This window comes from Amblyraja radiata, chromosome 6 (genome assembly GCF_010909765.2).
Source record: "Amblyraja radiata isolate CabotCenter1 chromosome 6, sAmbRad1.1.pri, whole genome shotgun sequence".
NCBI lineage: Eukaryota > Metazoa > Chordata > Chondrichthyes > Rajiformes > Rajidae > Amblyraja > Amblyraja radiata.
The window spans coordinates 92,662,329-92,679,626 of NC_045961.1; the positions used below are offsets into that span (position 1 = coordinate 92,662,329).

Genomic DNA, 17,298 nt, shown 5'->3' on the forward strand with positions numbered 1-17,298 from the left:
CACAAGTGTAAAATAATTGAAATTACAGATTAAAAAGATAAAGCACTGAAAATTTACAGTGAAGACATGGACAAATGGTCCAGCATGTGTTTAGTGGCAGGGGTACAGAGCAGATCATCAATATTTAATGTTGTAGTAGTTAATAAATTTATGTTATAAACTTGTAGAAGCTCACCTTGTGATCGTAATGTACCAAAATCTAACATTTCTGTTGAGGAGTAAATTCCAGGTGCTGTAATGAGAATAAATTGTATTTCAATCCAAAAGATTCAACATTAGAAATTGAAAGAATATGGGAGGAAATATCTATTTGATTCACCTGTTGTAACTTCCACCTCCACAGGTAAAATAAGAAACTCTGTATTGTCTGATGCATTTGTTTTTATTCTGATAAAAGCTGTGTGATTATCTGCTTCTCTTGAAGAAAAACTGGCTCGCATCACAGCTTTTGTTTCATAAGGTGGAATCTCCTATTAAAAAGAAAAATAATAATAAATGGTTAATGAATTATATACAAAGGAAGAGGTAGCGAAGAAATTTAAAATCATACTTCATGAAGATGACCCCCCCCCCGCCCCACTCTCCCTGCATTCATAGCAACTACATGCTCAGGATTATTTCTGAAGACAAAAATGCAACACAGGCGTTTTTTATGTTTTTTTGGAAAGGTAATTTCATTCATTTTAAACAAACAATTTCAATTCAATTTGATTAAGTTTTAGCTAGAGAAAGAGTTGTTGAACCGTTTTGTACTTTCAGATGTCCCAAGTGAACTGTGGTTAAACACATGCAGGCTAACATACCAATGTAATTCAGTATTGACTATCTGGCCCAAGTTAACAATGCATTCCTTACTCCACTCAAAATCCAATTCAAAATGCCTACTTAATCTAGCAACCAGGAACAGAGCAAGATCAGCAAAAATCCCTTGGAAAGTTCCAGCTGTCAATTCCTCCTGACATATAAATGACTTTCAATTTTGGGCTATTTAAAATGTACATAGGATAACCAAATACCAGATTTAGACAGTCTTTAAAATGAGATTCAAATTCAGTGTTTTATGTTTTGTAATGTATCAATATGCAAACACATTGACATAATCCTAACACTAAACTAGAGACTCATTTTAGATTTGTCAAGTTCAGCAGCTGACTTGTGAAAAGTGCCTGAGCACTCTGAAGACCTCGTGATCATTTTTTGCTGGTATAATCTTGGACATTTCCTCCATGGCATTCAAATATCAATGTTCTGTTGTGGTATGCGTTTGAAGACACCACTGTTGTTGGAAAAACACTAGCCCTCTATGTAATACAACCCAAATAAACTCACCAAATGAACAAATTAGACTGCACAATCACACCATTGGTTACCCAAGAGTTCCTCCCATTTTCTCTACCTGCTAAAATTATTATAGAAAGTTCAATCACCCAGATATGGATGACAAAATGATATAATGAGGAGGAAAATTCATTAACAGAGGCTCTGCTCTGTGGCTGCCTGGATTCCGGTAAAACTTTAAAAATAAACTGGCAAAAAGTTTCTCTCATTTATGATTAATATTGAACTCATTTATGATTAATATTTCAAATCGCCTGGAAGCAGATCCTGAGACGTCCATGCCTCTACCCACTCATTTATTTGGATCAGTACAGTTTATTTAGATCAGATTTATTTAGACCAGTAGTAGAATGCAGATGTAGTGCTGGCAAAACAGTAAGGTACATCATGAGAGACATAAAATGCTGGAGTAACTCAGCAGGACAGGCAGCATCTCTAGAGAGAAGGAATGGGTGATGTTTCGGGTCGAGACCCTTCTTCAGAATGTCTATGGGTCTCGACCAAAATGTCACCCATTCCTTCTCTCTAGAGATGCTGCCTGTCCTGCTAAGTTCCTCCAGAATTTTTATCCATCTTCAGTTTAAACGAGCATCTGCAGTTCCTTCCTACACATGGTACATCATAAAACAGATACCAATTTCAGGTATAAACAGAAACTCCAAATGGCCGCTAAAGATTTGGTGTCCCTCCACAGACCAGGCTGTATTCTGCTTTCTTGAGCATAATGAGTGATCTTTGATTCATATTTACAAATCACTCTCCAGATAAATCCTGTTCAGCAGATATTCTAGCCTTAATAAAAATTCAAGTTGTAAATTGGAACTTGTACAGAAAATTGACTGTAAAAAGTTAACAGCTTGCAAGATCCTATGCCAGATTTTATATAAACAATCACAGTAGTCTGAGCCAATTAAACAATATGGCTTTGTTGTGATGAAAGAGAAATGGCATTTCTTTGACATTCACCAGTCTTTGCTGAACATATTAAACTCACCCATAATTTTCGAGGACCTTCTGGTTGACCGGTTGGAAGTTCTAAGTGCAGGTCTCCTCCACTTGAATACATTTCAACTACCTGGTAAAATAAGAGTCAACTCTTAACTCCCAAGAATAAAACTTTGCCAAAAGCTTGTTTAGATTGTTTCCATTTCATTATTGATGATGTAATGGAAATCTGGGCTGGACCCAAACCAAAACAGAACTTCTTACACCATTTTAGTCTTGGAATGCAACGACTGGTTTCCAATCAGATTTCAAAATTGCTCAGGGGGCTCGATACATTAAATGTACCCATCATTAACCTCAGTATTTTATAATACAGGCACTAGCATTTAAATTTAGAGGCATAAATAGTAGCAGATGCTGAAACCTTGAGTAAAAAAACTAAAGGCTGGAGGAACTCAGTGAGTTAGGCAGCATCTGTGATGGAAAACAGATCCTTCTAGGTCCTGATCCTTCTTCTGGAATGTCCCAACCAAAAACATCGGCTGTAATTTCCCTCCACAGATGCTGCCTGGCCGACCGATTTCCTGCAGCACTGTTTTTTTGCACGGTATTAAAATTTAAATTGCTAGGAATAAACCACACATACACAGGGATCTCTCTACTTGGCAGAAGAAATGGCATTTGATCCACAGGTGCCAACAATGTCAATAGTGCATTGATTAGCTGTTTAACAGTTAACCAATGGATAAATGCATTGGCAGACTCAAAACCAAATAGTAGGCATATCATGCTGTTTCCATTTTAGTACTTGCATTTTTGTGCCTCCAATCCTGAACGTGGCAACCAGTGTTGAACCGTTTTCACAGGGAGTAGCAGCCCTCCTGTGTCTCTTCTACTTTCCAGATGAATATGGATAATAAGCTGACTACTCAACAAGCGGAGATACAAGAGGCTAATCCATTTTTATATTCTCTTCTCCATCAGGATTTTCCTAGCACAGGTTGATGGAGTTGTAAGTATTCATTTGGACCAGCTTTACACTTCCTTAAGTGAATTATACTGATAGAAAATCGATATTCGCCTTTTAAAAAAAAAAATTTTGCGCAGGATTTCATTTGTCAAAGCTGCACCATGCTGACACACTATTTACCCATTGAAAAACAACACTTTCCCAAAATACTAAATGCCATCCAAAAATATTGAAGTACAATTGCCTTAATTTACTCAACAGACCCTGTCTAATCATTTTGTGAACTTCGATTCATTCACATTGATAATTTTTGTAAGTAGAACTCAGCAATAACAGAGTTGCAATAGTTACATAAGTCGTAACGAACTCCTGCCGACAACCATCTGTGGTTGTTTTGGGGGAAATTATGTTATTTTGTGTGGGAGGTCAAGTTAAAGGGCAACTTCAGAAGTAGTGTTGATCTCAGCCTTTATCAAATAAATTTTTTTTTTATAGATAAAAAAAAAATCAACCAATAGCAATGAATTAACCCGACTTTACCACTCAAACATTAAATATCCAACTTAAATGTTTACTTTTGTTTAAAGATACAGCGCCGAAGCAGGCTCTTCGGCCCACCGAGTCTGCATCGACCCACCGAGTCTGCATCGGCCCGTGATCCCCGCACATTAACATTATCCTACACACAGTAAGGACAATTTACATTCATACCAAGTCAATTAACCTTCAATGCTGTACGACTTGAGTGTGGGAGGAAAGCGAAAATCACAGAGAAAATCCACATGGTCATGGGGTGAACGCACAAACTCCATACAGACACCACCCATAGTCGGGATTGAACCCGGGTCTCCGGCGCTGTAAGCGCTAGAAGGCAGCAACACTACCGCTGTGCCACCATGCCGCCCATGTCTTCCCAGATAAATTTCTTTTAACTTTAATTCAAGACCTACAACTTATGAATTTTGAAATAAATATATATTAATATATGGTGGAAGATTCCAGGAAAACCAATGAGTTCGAAATGTTTGAGTTAATAAAATTAGTTTCTACCAACTCAAAATCCATCTATTGTAAAAAACAGAAATGGTAAGAGCAGGTCTGCTGAGAGTGCGTGGGCGTACAGTTGATGCATAGACATCAACGGTTTTTCTTGATGTGTTGCTGCCTGCATATTTACCGCATTTTGTTTCCAACACTTGCATTATCTCAGCTGCTAACATCGAGAGTCCGAGCAAAAGAAATCAAGAAGTGGACCTGAACCTATGACATGCTCAAAAACTGTGCACCTAGAACGTTGCCTTTACCCATCAAAGGTCAGATGCAATATTGGAGAGTATAAAGGAAGTATCGTGCTTACAAAATCAAAATGTCAACAATTTCCAGTGAGAAATAAAATCACATTCAATACATCTTAACAACCAAAGATGAAATAAACATTCAAAAGCTTCAATGAAAATGCTCCAAATATTTGAGATAACTCATTGATAGGATTCTGCCAAGGTAAAGCCACCTCAGTCAGAATTACATTTGCACAATTCTACAAAGAATGGAGTATAATTCATTCTAAACATAGCAATCTCTCAATATTCCCAACCTTTCTCTTGAATAATATTTACTACTTGGTGTTCTATATTTTAGTGAACAACTAATGAAACTTCCTTGTTTTATAAGTTGTTTTCTCCAGTACATAAAACTTGTTTTCTTTGAGGCTCTCGCTGCATTTCATATGTCTGAAAATCATTCTGCATTCATTAGCTTAGGTTAGAAATAATCAAAGCCACAGCAAACTTTTGGCATGGTAAATGTTGATGCATTACAACTGCTCAAAGTCATCCACATCTTTAATCAATGCCCACCAGGTCTGCACTAACCAGGAAGCACCCAGTTATACTAATCCCTTGTTAGTTCCAGCTCCTGCCAGATTCTAACAATTGCTCATATATTAAGGACAGCTATCAATGATCAATTAACTTACCAAACCAAGTCTTTAGAATTTGGGCAAAAAACAGAGCAGCCAAAAGAAACTTAACTTACACAGTCATTGGGAGAATGTGCAATTTCTGCACCGGAGTTCAGGATTAAACCTGGATCATTGGAGCTTTGATGTAGCACCTTTACAAGATGCATGACCACACCCCTCGTATTGCTATTCAGTGAGATAATTTAGCTAATCATTGCCATTAAATTACTTTTTTTTGTTTTAATTACAAAGTTTATATTTGCAATTTTACACTACTGCAAATTCAACTATTTACAACTTCAAATAGCAAGATTTATTAAATACCAAGACACTTCTTTCAATTACTGAACAAATGCCACCTTTGAATTGTATACATTTTTGGCTTAGATTTTTATAGATTAAAAAATTAAATGAAATAAAGGATTGTTTTAGGTTACAAGAGTGACTGTTTAATTCAACATTAAAATTAGATCCTTTCTGGATCATTCTCCTATAAAGTCACTGCAATAAAATTCGTAAGTTTGCGTGAAAGATTTTGATAAGATTAATTTTTTTTTAAATTAAGAAGGCGTCACTCATGCTGCAGAGAGAGAGAGTTCAGTCCATATTGTTTTTTCCCCCCCTTGAGAATCTGATAATATCTGGTCTTCCAGAGTGGTTACTTCAGATTTGGATAATACTAGTATATGGTTTTCAGTTTAAAAAGTAACTTACCTGTAAAGGTTCACTGTGAGGGTTGTGTATATTTATTAAAGGTGAAAAACTGCTATTTACAGGAACTCTTGCCCCTATAAATGGGCGCAAACGGTAAGGATTAGGTATTCCAACCCCAAACACCTATAATAGAAATTACAAGGATGCAGTTCATAAAAATGGCAAAGATCAATAAATTTAACAGTCAATAAAGATGAACTTTAGACAAAATACCTCAACCACACTATAGTTTTAATACAAATAACATTGTCACTTCTGAAGATATGTAAATAAAAACTGCCTCCTCTTTCAACTCACTGAAGAGCACACCAAGGGAAGATAAAACCTTTACAAGCGCTGCCAGAAGTTAATGACTGAATTTGCCTAAAGGTCAAACTATTTTTGCTGTGCCTAGCTGACACTCAACAAGTTTGAATAGAAAAGCGCAAGTGGGATTTGAACAGGTTATGAGTTCTGAAGTCTGTGGATGGGGGTTGATGGGTTTGTAAGGAGCTATGGGACATTGGAGGGAACCATGAAAATTAAACATGAACCACTGAGAGCCATAGCCTGCATCAGCAAATAATAGTTGCAATGTAGATTAATCTGCCCTAAAAAGAGAAATTCATGGAGACAGGTTTCTCAACCTTAAGCATTCGTAAAAAAAGGTGTTTTTGTTAAGACTCTCATTTTCGTTCGTAATATATTTTTGGTCATTGAGTAGAATTTTGGATTTTCTTACCTGGTACGTAAATACCCCATGAAGAGATGTATTAATAAATAAAGTATTTTCTACGTTTCCCACTACTCTTGCAAGAAACACTACATCAAAAGATGTGTTTCCTCCTGGTGGGATTATCTGGGCAGCAAAGAAAAGCAAAATGTTAATTAGTTTACATCTTGTGTAGCAATAGCAGGTATAGTTGGTTGGACAAATAATCAGTTTGGCATCAGGCAAGCCTGTGGTGGCCAAATCCAGTTATAATTAGAATTTGCCATTTTGTCTGGGCTCTCGGCTTTATGTTTCAAAGAAAGTATCAATGCAGAGAAGAGTTTATGACTGGCAGGAAGTTTGAAAATAATGCAATTTTGCACCCTCGTTATTTCAAATATATCAGCAATGGCAACATACACACAAGCACAGAACAATGCCATATCAACCTTAACAGCCAAGAATGCATAATATTGTTGTAATATTCCTAAACTTCAAGTACAAATACTTATCATGTCAGGAGGTGGAGGAATAAAATGATCTGGCAAGAAACACACGAGAAGCGTCTGCAATTATAAACTGATGAAACATGAAAATCAAGCAGTTTCTATAAGTTATGGAAATTTAATTCACCCCCCTCCCTCCCCCTCCCAATTTTAAATGCATTCTGAAGAACCTCTATGGTGTGTTAACTGCACTGGAAGCAATTAATTTCACAATTGATCTATTAATATTGTCATCTTAACATTATAGACAATCGAGGTACCATGAAAACTTCCAAATACCCATTAACCACTTGAAGGATATCCTTACATTATTTTACAGTTTAAAATCATAATTCTGAAGGCTAGTGCAACAACATTAAATGCTGTAAATGTTGATAGTCTCAAAAAATTTGCATATATTTAGAAGTAACTTTCAAAATAAAATTGATTTAATATTTGTGCCAGTGTCAACACTTCACTAATGCAAAATATTATCTAAAATGTGATTTACCAGACCATCTCACACCCTCCTCCCCCATTTGCCCCAAAACATACTTCCTCAATGTTCAAAGCAGAACAATCTTTTTATACATTTCAAAGTATTATGCCTTAATGGATTACAGCACAGAAATTGTAATTCTACCATGCATGATCTTCACTAGAGGTGCACAGAACTCATCACAACCACTTTGCACAGTGTAAAGATTCCCAGGATAATAGTTAACTAAAGTTGACACACAAGGTGATATTAGGGTAGATGTCCAAAATCGTGGTCTTGGTTAGGATTTAAGGAGAAATTTTGATGTTTTATTGAGGGAATTCCAATCTAAAAGTATGGTTATTAATGAAATTATTATATTCAAACATCTTTACAGGCCAGAATTAGAGAGCACATCACTGAAGGGTGGAGGGATGGGGTTGGGTGGGTGGGGTTGAGGGAGGCCAAGGAGGGATCTCCATACAATGCAAATGTTTTAGTTAAAGGTGATTTAACCAAGAAAAAATGTAGTTCAGCAGGCATAGAGATGTTGTGATGCAAGTTAGGTTATGGCAGAATGGCAATGTATCCATGAAGATTTGCCTCTTCAAATGTTTATTCAAAATTCTTAAACAAAGTAGTGCCGACCTTTTATTGCATCATGATCAAGTATTGTTATAGGGACAAAGCAACACAAAATGTTAAATTAATCTGCAAAGCTCTATTTAACCTTCTGTTGTCGTATGTTAAATTTATAATGATTTATTCCATCAAATCATTTCACTTCACATGTGGATAATTCCATTATCTTTAATCCCACTCTCCATATTTTACTGAAGCCCTCCAAAATGAGTTTGAGTTTAGTTCACTCCGAGGTTCAGTGAAAAGCTTTTGTTGCATGCTATCCATCCAGCGGAAGGAGAATACATGATTACAATCGAGCCATCCATAGTGTATGATACACTGGAAATGGAAAGATTGAAAATGTGAGTGGCATTAAAACTTAGGCCATGTTGTACAAAATTCATTCCCCTTTAACCACCTATCCTGCAAACAGCAAGGATACACAAATAGACGCACACTAATGATCAAATCATTTATTTAAACGATAAAAATAAAAATTGGCCAGGAAGCTGGAAGAATTTAACCAATATTTCAGATTGTGAAAATTTGAACCCGAGAAACGCTAGAAATGTTCAGCAGGTTACACAGATCTGTGGCAACTAATAACGTTTCAGAGCTGCTACCTCAGATACAGCCTGACATGCTGAGTATTTTCAGGGATGGACTAATCTGAAGAAGGGTTTCAGCCCGAAACGTTGCCCATTTCCTTCGCTCCTTAGATGCTGCTGCACCCGCTGAGTTTCTCCAACACTTTTGTCTAGCATGGACTACTCCCCTTCTTTTATAATAACTTATATAACAACATTCAACACACAAACAGAAAATACCGGATATACTCCACAAGTCATGCTGCATTTGTGGGAAGAGCTCAGCCAACATTTCAAGTTCTTGCAATTCCCACAAAGGGTTTCCAACTTTAAAATCTTCACTTGCTTCTCTTCCTACGATGCAGCCTGACCTGCTGAATATTTCTAGCATTTTCATTTACGATTCCAGCATCTGAGTTTTGATTTTATTTTCATATATTGAATCAGATTGCTAACTTTGTCAAACTGACCCAAGACAAAACTCTAATCAATTTTAATAGTTGATCTTAATTCTGAAGTGCTAATACTAAGATCTTAATACTAAGTGCCATAACATTAAGATATAATATGTACAGCAACCCATCCACCATTGATTATCCATACTTGTGGAAAAGCAGTAGAAATCTATCTCCTTCAGTTTAAGATGCATGATCAATGTAATAGCTGCCACTCTTTGCACGTTATTTCCACAATTCAGTTCCATTCTACTACACTGCTCAATTAACGCTTGTGACAAAGGATAGATTCCATCCCCAAAGATTTTGATTGCCATTAATCCAAATGATTCACATCACACATGTTACTTGCAGACCATCACTCCATCATAAAACAAAAATCTAAATGTTTCCACTTATGTGCATATTACAGAAGACATCTTACAGCCATTTGAATAATTCCAAATAGAATTCTTACCCTATTTTGAAAAAATGATGCATGAAAGTGTGATGTTGTTGCTGATATTGATACTAATATGATTGTTTCTTCTGTGCTGGGGTTGTGTAAGTATACTTTTTCCATTTTTGGCATTCCCACAGGCCTGTGAAAATAGAAGCAATTAGCATGCAATTTTATACAATTGCGTTAGCATACAAATGACAGAGACTGAAATTGTGTTTACTTGACAAGTCAAATACTGTTTTGATCCAATGATTTAATGCCTTTCAACACAATGGGCCAAAAATGTACTTGCTGCAGTCCAGCCCACAACCGTAACACCACACTCCTTCACGTGCTCACAGTTGCACTGATCTTCTACAGATGTGGAGGTACAATTGCCCTGGGAATCTCAATCCCAGAGTTGTGCACTGAGATGCACCAAGGTGTGAGTGTCTACTGGGTTTAAGCAAGCATTGCAGAGTCCGGCCCCAGAATACTCAAATAGATTTTGACACGAGAGAACAGCAGGAGTGGAGTCAACCATTGAGTAAAAATACCCACTAAAAACAAGCATTAAAATTAAAAATTAAGTAAAAATGCGAAAAGCTAACCTAACCTACATTTTTCTTTCTAATCAAATCAACAGGGCTTCCTCTGAAGAAGGGGCTTGACCCGAAACATCACCCTTTTCTTCTCTCCAGAGATGCTACCTGTCCCACTGAGCTACTCCAGCATTTTGTGTTTACCTTCCTGTACCACCCCTGGATGTTACTTCATCAGTGGATTGCCATGATGATGCAAATCCAGGACATACTTACCGAAATTAGCTGAATTCAGATAGTTAACTTTAGAACCACTAGGACTGGGAAGTTCAATTATTTGGGAAACTGAATAATTTCTAGATTAGGTCATGAAAAGTGAAACTAACAGGAGTTATAAAACATCCAAATTAAACTGAATCAACAAAAATTAAATGGTGTCTTTGGGTGATAAGCACATACAACCACTGCCTTATATGCTGTGCTTCGAACCAGAGTTATCCTCCATCACTTGCTTTTACAACGTATAATTCGGCATTGTTTTCAACCAAGTGCAATGAGCACTTTTTACTTCTGAAAGGTTAATGCAATAAATACAGCATTTCAAAATGAAATGTCACTGCTGCTAAGACTTCAACGTTAACTTTAACCTGTCATTGTTTTGGTTGCAAAATAAACAGTACACATCCCCCATCTCCCCGATCTCCATGCACCATGCTGTTCAAAATATTGTAGCATACAATAGCACACAAAAATGTGTCAGTTTTATTTTCGTCAGACCAAAATTATTTATTTTCTATGAGAACCAAGCCATAAATTAGAAATTTAGACTGTCTTTAAATATGCAAACAATATCCATTATCACATTAGTAGCAGTCTGAAGAAAGGTCTGGACCCGAAATGTCAGCCCATTCCTTCTCTCCAAAGAAGCTGCCTGTCCCGCTGAGTTACTCCAGCATTTTGTGTCTGCCATCATGTTAGACTAGTTTAAACTAGCCATTATCCACAGCCTCAGAATGGAAAGTTACATATTTGTACATTAATATTCTTCTACTTTACAATTCAGCAATCTCCAAGTTCATCACATAAATTAGGACTCACTAGGTAGTCCTGCAAGAGATTCCAATTTGAGCTGAGCATCTTAGGGGTGGGGTTGGGAATTGGCAGTGAAAGCAAGAAGTACGTCTGATATGCATGGAGAACTTCCACGCTTCTATTTTAAAAAAAACTCGAGAGGTTAAGGCAGGCTGTGCTCAATTCTCAGCATCTTGCTCAAAAAACACCATTGGCAGGAGTCCCAGGATCAGTTCTGCTTTCCATTGAAAAGTTATACATTAATATATATATATTTGAAGAAGTGGAAAAGAGAGAAAAAGGAGAATGTAAAACACCCACAGTACATTTTAAACTGTGAGACAATTACCCAAACATTCATTCAAATTAAACAGATACAAACAACATTTAGAATCAGAGCTGGAAGGTCTTAAGTTTGCTCCTCTCATTTAATAATTTTAGCCTTTTCTATAAAACGATTTTAAATATCAGTACCAGTATACCTTCCTCAAATACAGTTCTGCAAAGCTGAGGCTGGCAGGCTGGCAGTAAATGACCCAGCTTGTCCTACATGAAGAAATTTTAAATTCTTGGCTTGAACATGTATTCTGGAGGCCAGGTGTCGTACTGCAGACTGTTCTTTGGCACAGGCTACAACACTAGAATACTGTAGGACTTAAGTTTGAAGAAGTTATTTTTCCTGCTTGTTTTTTTTTAATATATCGAGTTTGCCAAAATAAATGAAACTATCATTTCAGCAGGTGTTAACTTGAATACAGTTAAAGGGCAAATAGACATGTTTAAAGCACTCCTAAATCCCATTTAGTCACTTCATACAGAAAACGCATTTTGTTTTTCCAAATACTCTGATGATATCAAAACTGATACATGTTATATCTAATTTTGACTAAGATTCCAACAGATTTATCCCTAGATCAAATAGGAAACTGCCTGCAGATGTAATTTTGGATTAGTTTTACCATGCTGCCAATGTAATAAGAACGTTAGTAAATCCAAAGGGTTTCTACAGCTATATTAATATCAAAAGGATAACGAGGGATAAAGTTGGTCCATTAGAGAGTCAGAGTGGACAGCTATCTGCAGAGCCAAAAGAGATGGGGGAGATATTGAACAATTTCTTTTCTTCGGTATTCACCAAGGAGAAGGATATTGAATTATGTGAGGTAAGGGAAACAAGTAGAGTAGCTATGGAAACTATGAGGATCAAAGAAGAGGAAGGACTGACACTTTTGAGAAATATAAAAGTGGATAAGTCTCCAGGTCCGGACAGGATATTCCCTAGGACATTGAGGGAAGTTAGTGTAGAAATAGCAGGGGCTATGACAGAAATATTTCAAATGTCATTAGAAACGGGAACAGTGCCGGAGGATTGGCGTACTGCGCATGTTGTTCCATTGTTTAAAAAGGGGTCTAAGAGTAAACCTAGCAATTATAGACCTGTTAGTTTGACGTCAGTGGTGGGCAAATTAATGGAAAGGATACTTAGAGATAATATATATAAGCAACTGGATAAACAGGGTCTGATTAGGAACAGTCAACATGGATTTGTGCCTGGAAGGTCATGTTTGACTAATCTTCTTGAATTTTTTGATGAGGTTACTCGGGAAATTGATGAGGGTAAAGCAGTGGATGTTGTATATATGGACTTCAGTAAGGCCTTTGACAAGGTTCCTCACGGAAGGTTGGTTAAGAAGGTTCAATGGTTGGGTATTAATGGTGGAGTAGCAAGATGGATTCAACAGTGGCTGAATGGGAGATGCCAGAGAGTAATGGTGGATGGTTGTTTGTCAGGTTGGAGGCCAGTGACTGGTGGGGTGCCACAGGGATCTGTGTTGGGTCCACTGTTGTTTGTCATGTACATCAATGATCTGGATGATGGTGTGGTAAATTGGATTAGTAAGTATGCAGATGATACTAAGATAGGTGGGGTTGTGGATAATGAAGTAGATTTTCAAAGTCTACAGAGAGATTTATGCCCATTGGAAGAGTGGGCTGAAAGATGGCAGATGGAGTTTAATGCTGATAAGTGTGAGGTGCTACATCTTGGCAGGACAAATCAAAATAGGACGTACATGGTAAATGGTAGGGAATTGAAGAATGCAGGTGAACAGAGGGATCTGGGAATAACTGTGCACAGTTTCCTGAAAGTGGAATCTCATGTAGATAGGGTGGTAAAGAAAGCTTTTGGTGTGCTGGCCTTTATAAATCAGAGCATTGAGTATAGAAGTTGGGATGTAATGTTAAAATTGTACAAGGCATTGGTGAGGCCAATTTTGGCGTATGGTGTACAATTTTGGTCGCCTAATTATAGGAAGGATGTCAACAAAATAGAGAGAGTATAGAGGAGATTTACTAGAATGTTGCCTGGGTTTCAGCAACTAAGTTACAGAGAAAGGTTGAACAAGTTAGGGCTTTATTCTTTGGAGCGCAGAAGGTTAAGGGGGGACTTGATAGAGGTCTTTAAAATGATGAGAGGGATAGACTGAGTTGACGTGGATAAGCTTTTCCCACTGAGAGTAGGGAAGATTCAAACAAGGGGACGACTTGAGAATTAAGGGACAGAAGTTTAGGGGTAACATGAGGGGGAACTTCTTTACTCAGAGAGTGGTGGCTGTGTGGAATGAGCTTCCAGTGGAAGTGGTGGAGGCAGGTTCGTTTTTATCATTTAAAAATAAATTGGATAGTTATATGGATGGGAAAGGAATGGAGGGTTATGGTCTGAACGCAGGTGTATGGGACTAGGGGAGAATACGTGTTCGGCACGGACTAGAAGGGTCGAGGGCCTGTTTCCGTGCTGTAATTGTTATATGGTTATATGGTATATGGTTAGCATTCTTCAAATTAAGACACAGAAGAAGGGTTTTGTGAACGAAGAAATGCTCTGTGATATACTTGAAACCTGGTGTAAATTTTGCTTCCTGCCAAGATACGAAAGGATTGCTTCACTATTACATTTACTTCCTCCTTTGATAGCATTAAATCCTACTACACAAAGTTTTGTGCTCAGGTTATGGAGAGGAAATGTAACTGTGAACCGTAGACACTTAATGGAAGCTCATGACTGAGTCAGGACCAAAGATCTTAGACTTTGGTCAGGACTGCCACCTAATTATGTCAGGTGAAAGACTGTTTAATTGTTCTAATCATCTCCAGTGTTTGTAAACATTACGTGGTGATGCAATGATGTGTACATTGAGAAATCCTGAAGTTGCTAACAATTTAGCACCAATCCAGACTTCTATCTTCTACACTCAAAGTAACCAGTTTTGATGAATTTCAAGCATTTACAAACCAACACTGTAGATCACTGTTAAAATGCTACGTTTTATTATGCATGGTGATTCTCTCCCCCCCCCCCCCCCCCCCCCCCCACACACACACACTTCATGCTGAGTTCTCTGGCCTTTAATAGGTTATAGTAATTCAGATATACACTTCAAAATAGAATTGTCTTACTTTTAAAATTTTCATGATACTCTAGTTTCTATCTTTATTTCATCACAGGCAAAATGTTTATCAGTTAAAACATGTTATTCCACATCTCTATCCCCAGTGTCTAAGAGATACACTGTTTGAGAATTCTTGGGCAGACAGAAGACTAATCAGCAACACGACATCACAATTGGTTGCTTGCAATCGACTTTGAAAAAGTGGACACCAACAGTTGCTATATTTTTTCTGTTGTTCACCCTGAACATAAGCACAATGGTTCACACAAAATACTGCACACACTGATAGCCAATATCAACATGTCTTCTGGAGATTCTTCCTCACAAAATATACACCATGTAGAAAATTAATTTTACATTGAAAAGTATTTTTTACTCTTCAAACTGCACTCAATCTCAATTCAGATTAACATGTTGTTTGCTGCAGAAACATCTGTTTTATCAAAGCACCTTTCAAAGAAAACAATCAAGAGCAACTAGATGTGATACCATACCATAAAAGGAGATAACAATACAGAGGACAACATTTTAATTAAACAGGTACATTTTAAGAATTTTAAAAGGGAATATGAGAGCACAGAGCCTTGGTGTGGTTCACAGGGCTGCAGAAGATTCATGGGTCAAGGCTATGGAAGAATTTATCTTTAAACTAAGCTGATTTTTGATTAAAAGTGAACCAAGGGATGAGCAGAGAAGGCAATGTGTGAACAAAACATTGTAATTTAAGATATAACGACAAGATTTGGTTGAACACAACCTTATAGAAGGTGAACCATGGGAAAAATGTAAGCATGTGGTAATAGTGGTAAAAGAAGTATAGACCATGGTTTCAGTAGACGTCTTGAGGCAAGATGCAGTCAGCATCAGTGGGTGGAAGAGTGTGGTAGGGCAACCGATATTGCCCAAGGCTGCAATGTAGATGATAGATTAGAGGAAGTCAAGATAGGTTCTTAAAGACCACTAGAAGCAATTTTCTGGGAGCAATAAAAGGCAGTGAAAGTACACAAGTACGTTCAACTGAATAGATAAAGACCTAAAACTATTTTTTTTTTAAGTCTGAAGAAGGGTTTCGGCCCAAAACGTTGTCTATTTCCTTCGCTCCATATATGCTGCTGCACCCGCTGAGTTTCTCCAGCATTTTTGTGTACCTAAAACCTAAAGTAAGCAGTGCAATCTCATAAATGAATGAGAAATCTCATTTCTAGGGGGCGCTGCACTGGCAGCAGCCTGTCGGCAGCGTGTCCGTTTTTTTCCCCCAACATTTTTTTATTTTTTTAGTATGTTTAAAAGTCTGTTTTTAATGTTTCTTTGTGTGTTTTGTGTGGGGGGTGGTGTGGGGGGGTAAGGGGGAAACCGTTTCGGCCGCCTCTTCCATGGAGAGGCGACTTTTTTCAGGTCGCCTCTCCCGTGGCCTAACAGCAAGGATCGGCGCGGACTTTCCCGGAGACGCGCCCGGGGTTTCAGCGGCGGGCGCAGCGTGGACTCTCGGCGCGGAGCGGGCGAGCCCTCGCTGGGGCTCGCTGGAGGGGAGCGCTCCGTTACGCTGGCCCGCGGCAGCCGGCAGCCTGAAGCCGCGGTCTGCAGAACTCCAACTGGTGCGGCATCTGCAGCCCGGGATCCCTCGTGGAGGACCCGGGGGGAAGAAGAAGCTTCCACCGCCGGCCCGCGGCCGTCTTCTACCGCGGGTGCGGCATGGACTTATCATCTCCCCTGGAGGGGAGCTACGACCGCCGGCCCTGCAGACTGCGGTGCTTCCGGCTGCGGCACGGCAGGTACTTTAAAACTTTGACCTCCGGCCTGCGGCCTACACCAGCCTGAAGCCGCGGTCTCTGGTTGGGAAGAGCCGATCCTGGACTCACCTTGACTTTGACTTTGTCCCTTACCATCTGGACGCCCGCAGCAACGGCTGTGGAGGGTGGAGGTCCCGACCACGGGGGAAAATGGAGGAGGACTGGCCAAGCTCTGTGCCTTCCACCACAGTGATGAATGCTGTGGTGGATGTTTATGCACATTTTTTATTGTGGTTGTGTTCTTTATTACTGTACCGCTGCTGGCAACCCAAATTCCACCGACCTTGGTTGTGTGGCAATTAAATTATATCTATCTATCTAAAGCTAAACAACAGTGGAGAATGAAAAAGTGTCATCAAGCACATGAGCAGTTATGAGATCATGAGAAGGGCGAGACTTTTGTCAGATTAATTTAATTTTCTGAGACTTCATTACAATGAGATTTGCTTATTTTGATTAAGCGATAGTTGCACTAAGATTATCTTTTCACCAGCTTGACTCCAGGAATGAGAGTATTGCCCTGGAATTTGGAAGAATGGGAAACGATTCCACTGTGTCAAACAGGAGGGATTGATAGTGTAGATGCAATGAGACTTTCCTTGGACTAGTGTCACAACCAAATCTTGTAACAGAAAACCAGTCATAAGTTATTAGTCGCAAAGAAACAAGTAGAACCTGCAGACAAAATGCAAAGTAAATTTCCAATGGTCCATGCTTCACTTCAGTGCAAAACAAATGACAGAATACACAAACAATGGTTAAGACAAAATGTGGCCGC

The 17,298-nt window shown here is 38.4% G+C and overlaps 1 protein-coding gene across 1 annotated transcript in view; it reads right to left on the minus strand.

Annotated features, from left to right (window-relative positions):
• Positions 1–17,298, minus strand: part of tmem131 (transmembrane protein 131) — a 181,371-nt gene that overhangs the window by 65,078 nt on the left and 98,995 nt on the right. Inside the window, 6 exon segments of the mRNA XM_033023248.1 lie at positions 176–232; positions 320–470; positions 2,333–2,413; positions 5,928–6,050; positions 6,649–6,765; positions 9,705–9,828. Coding sequence (XP_032879139.1) covers positions 176–232; positions 320–470; positions 2,333–2,413; positions 5,928–6,050; positions 6,649–6,765; positions 9,705–9,828 — 653 coding nt within the window.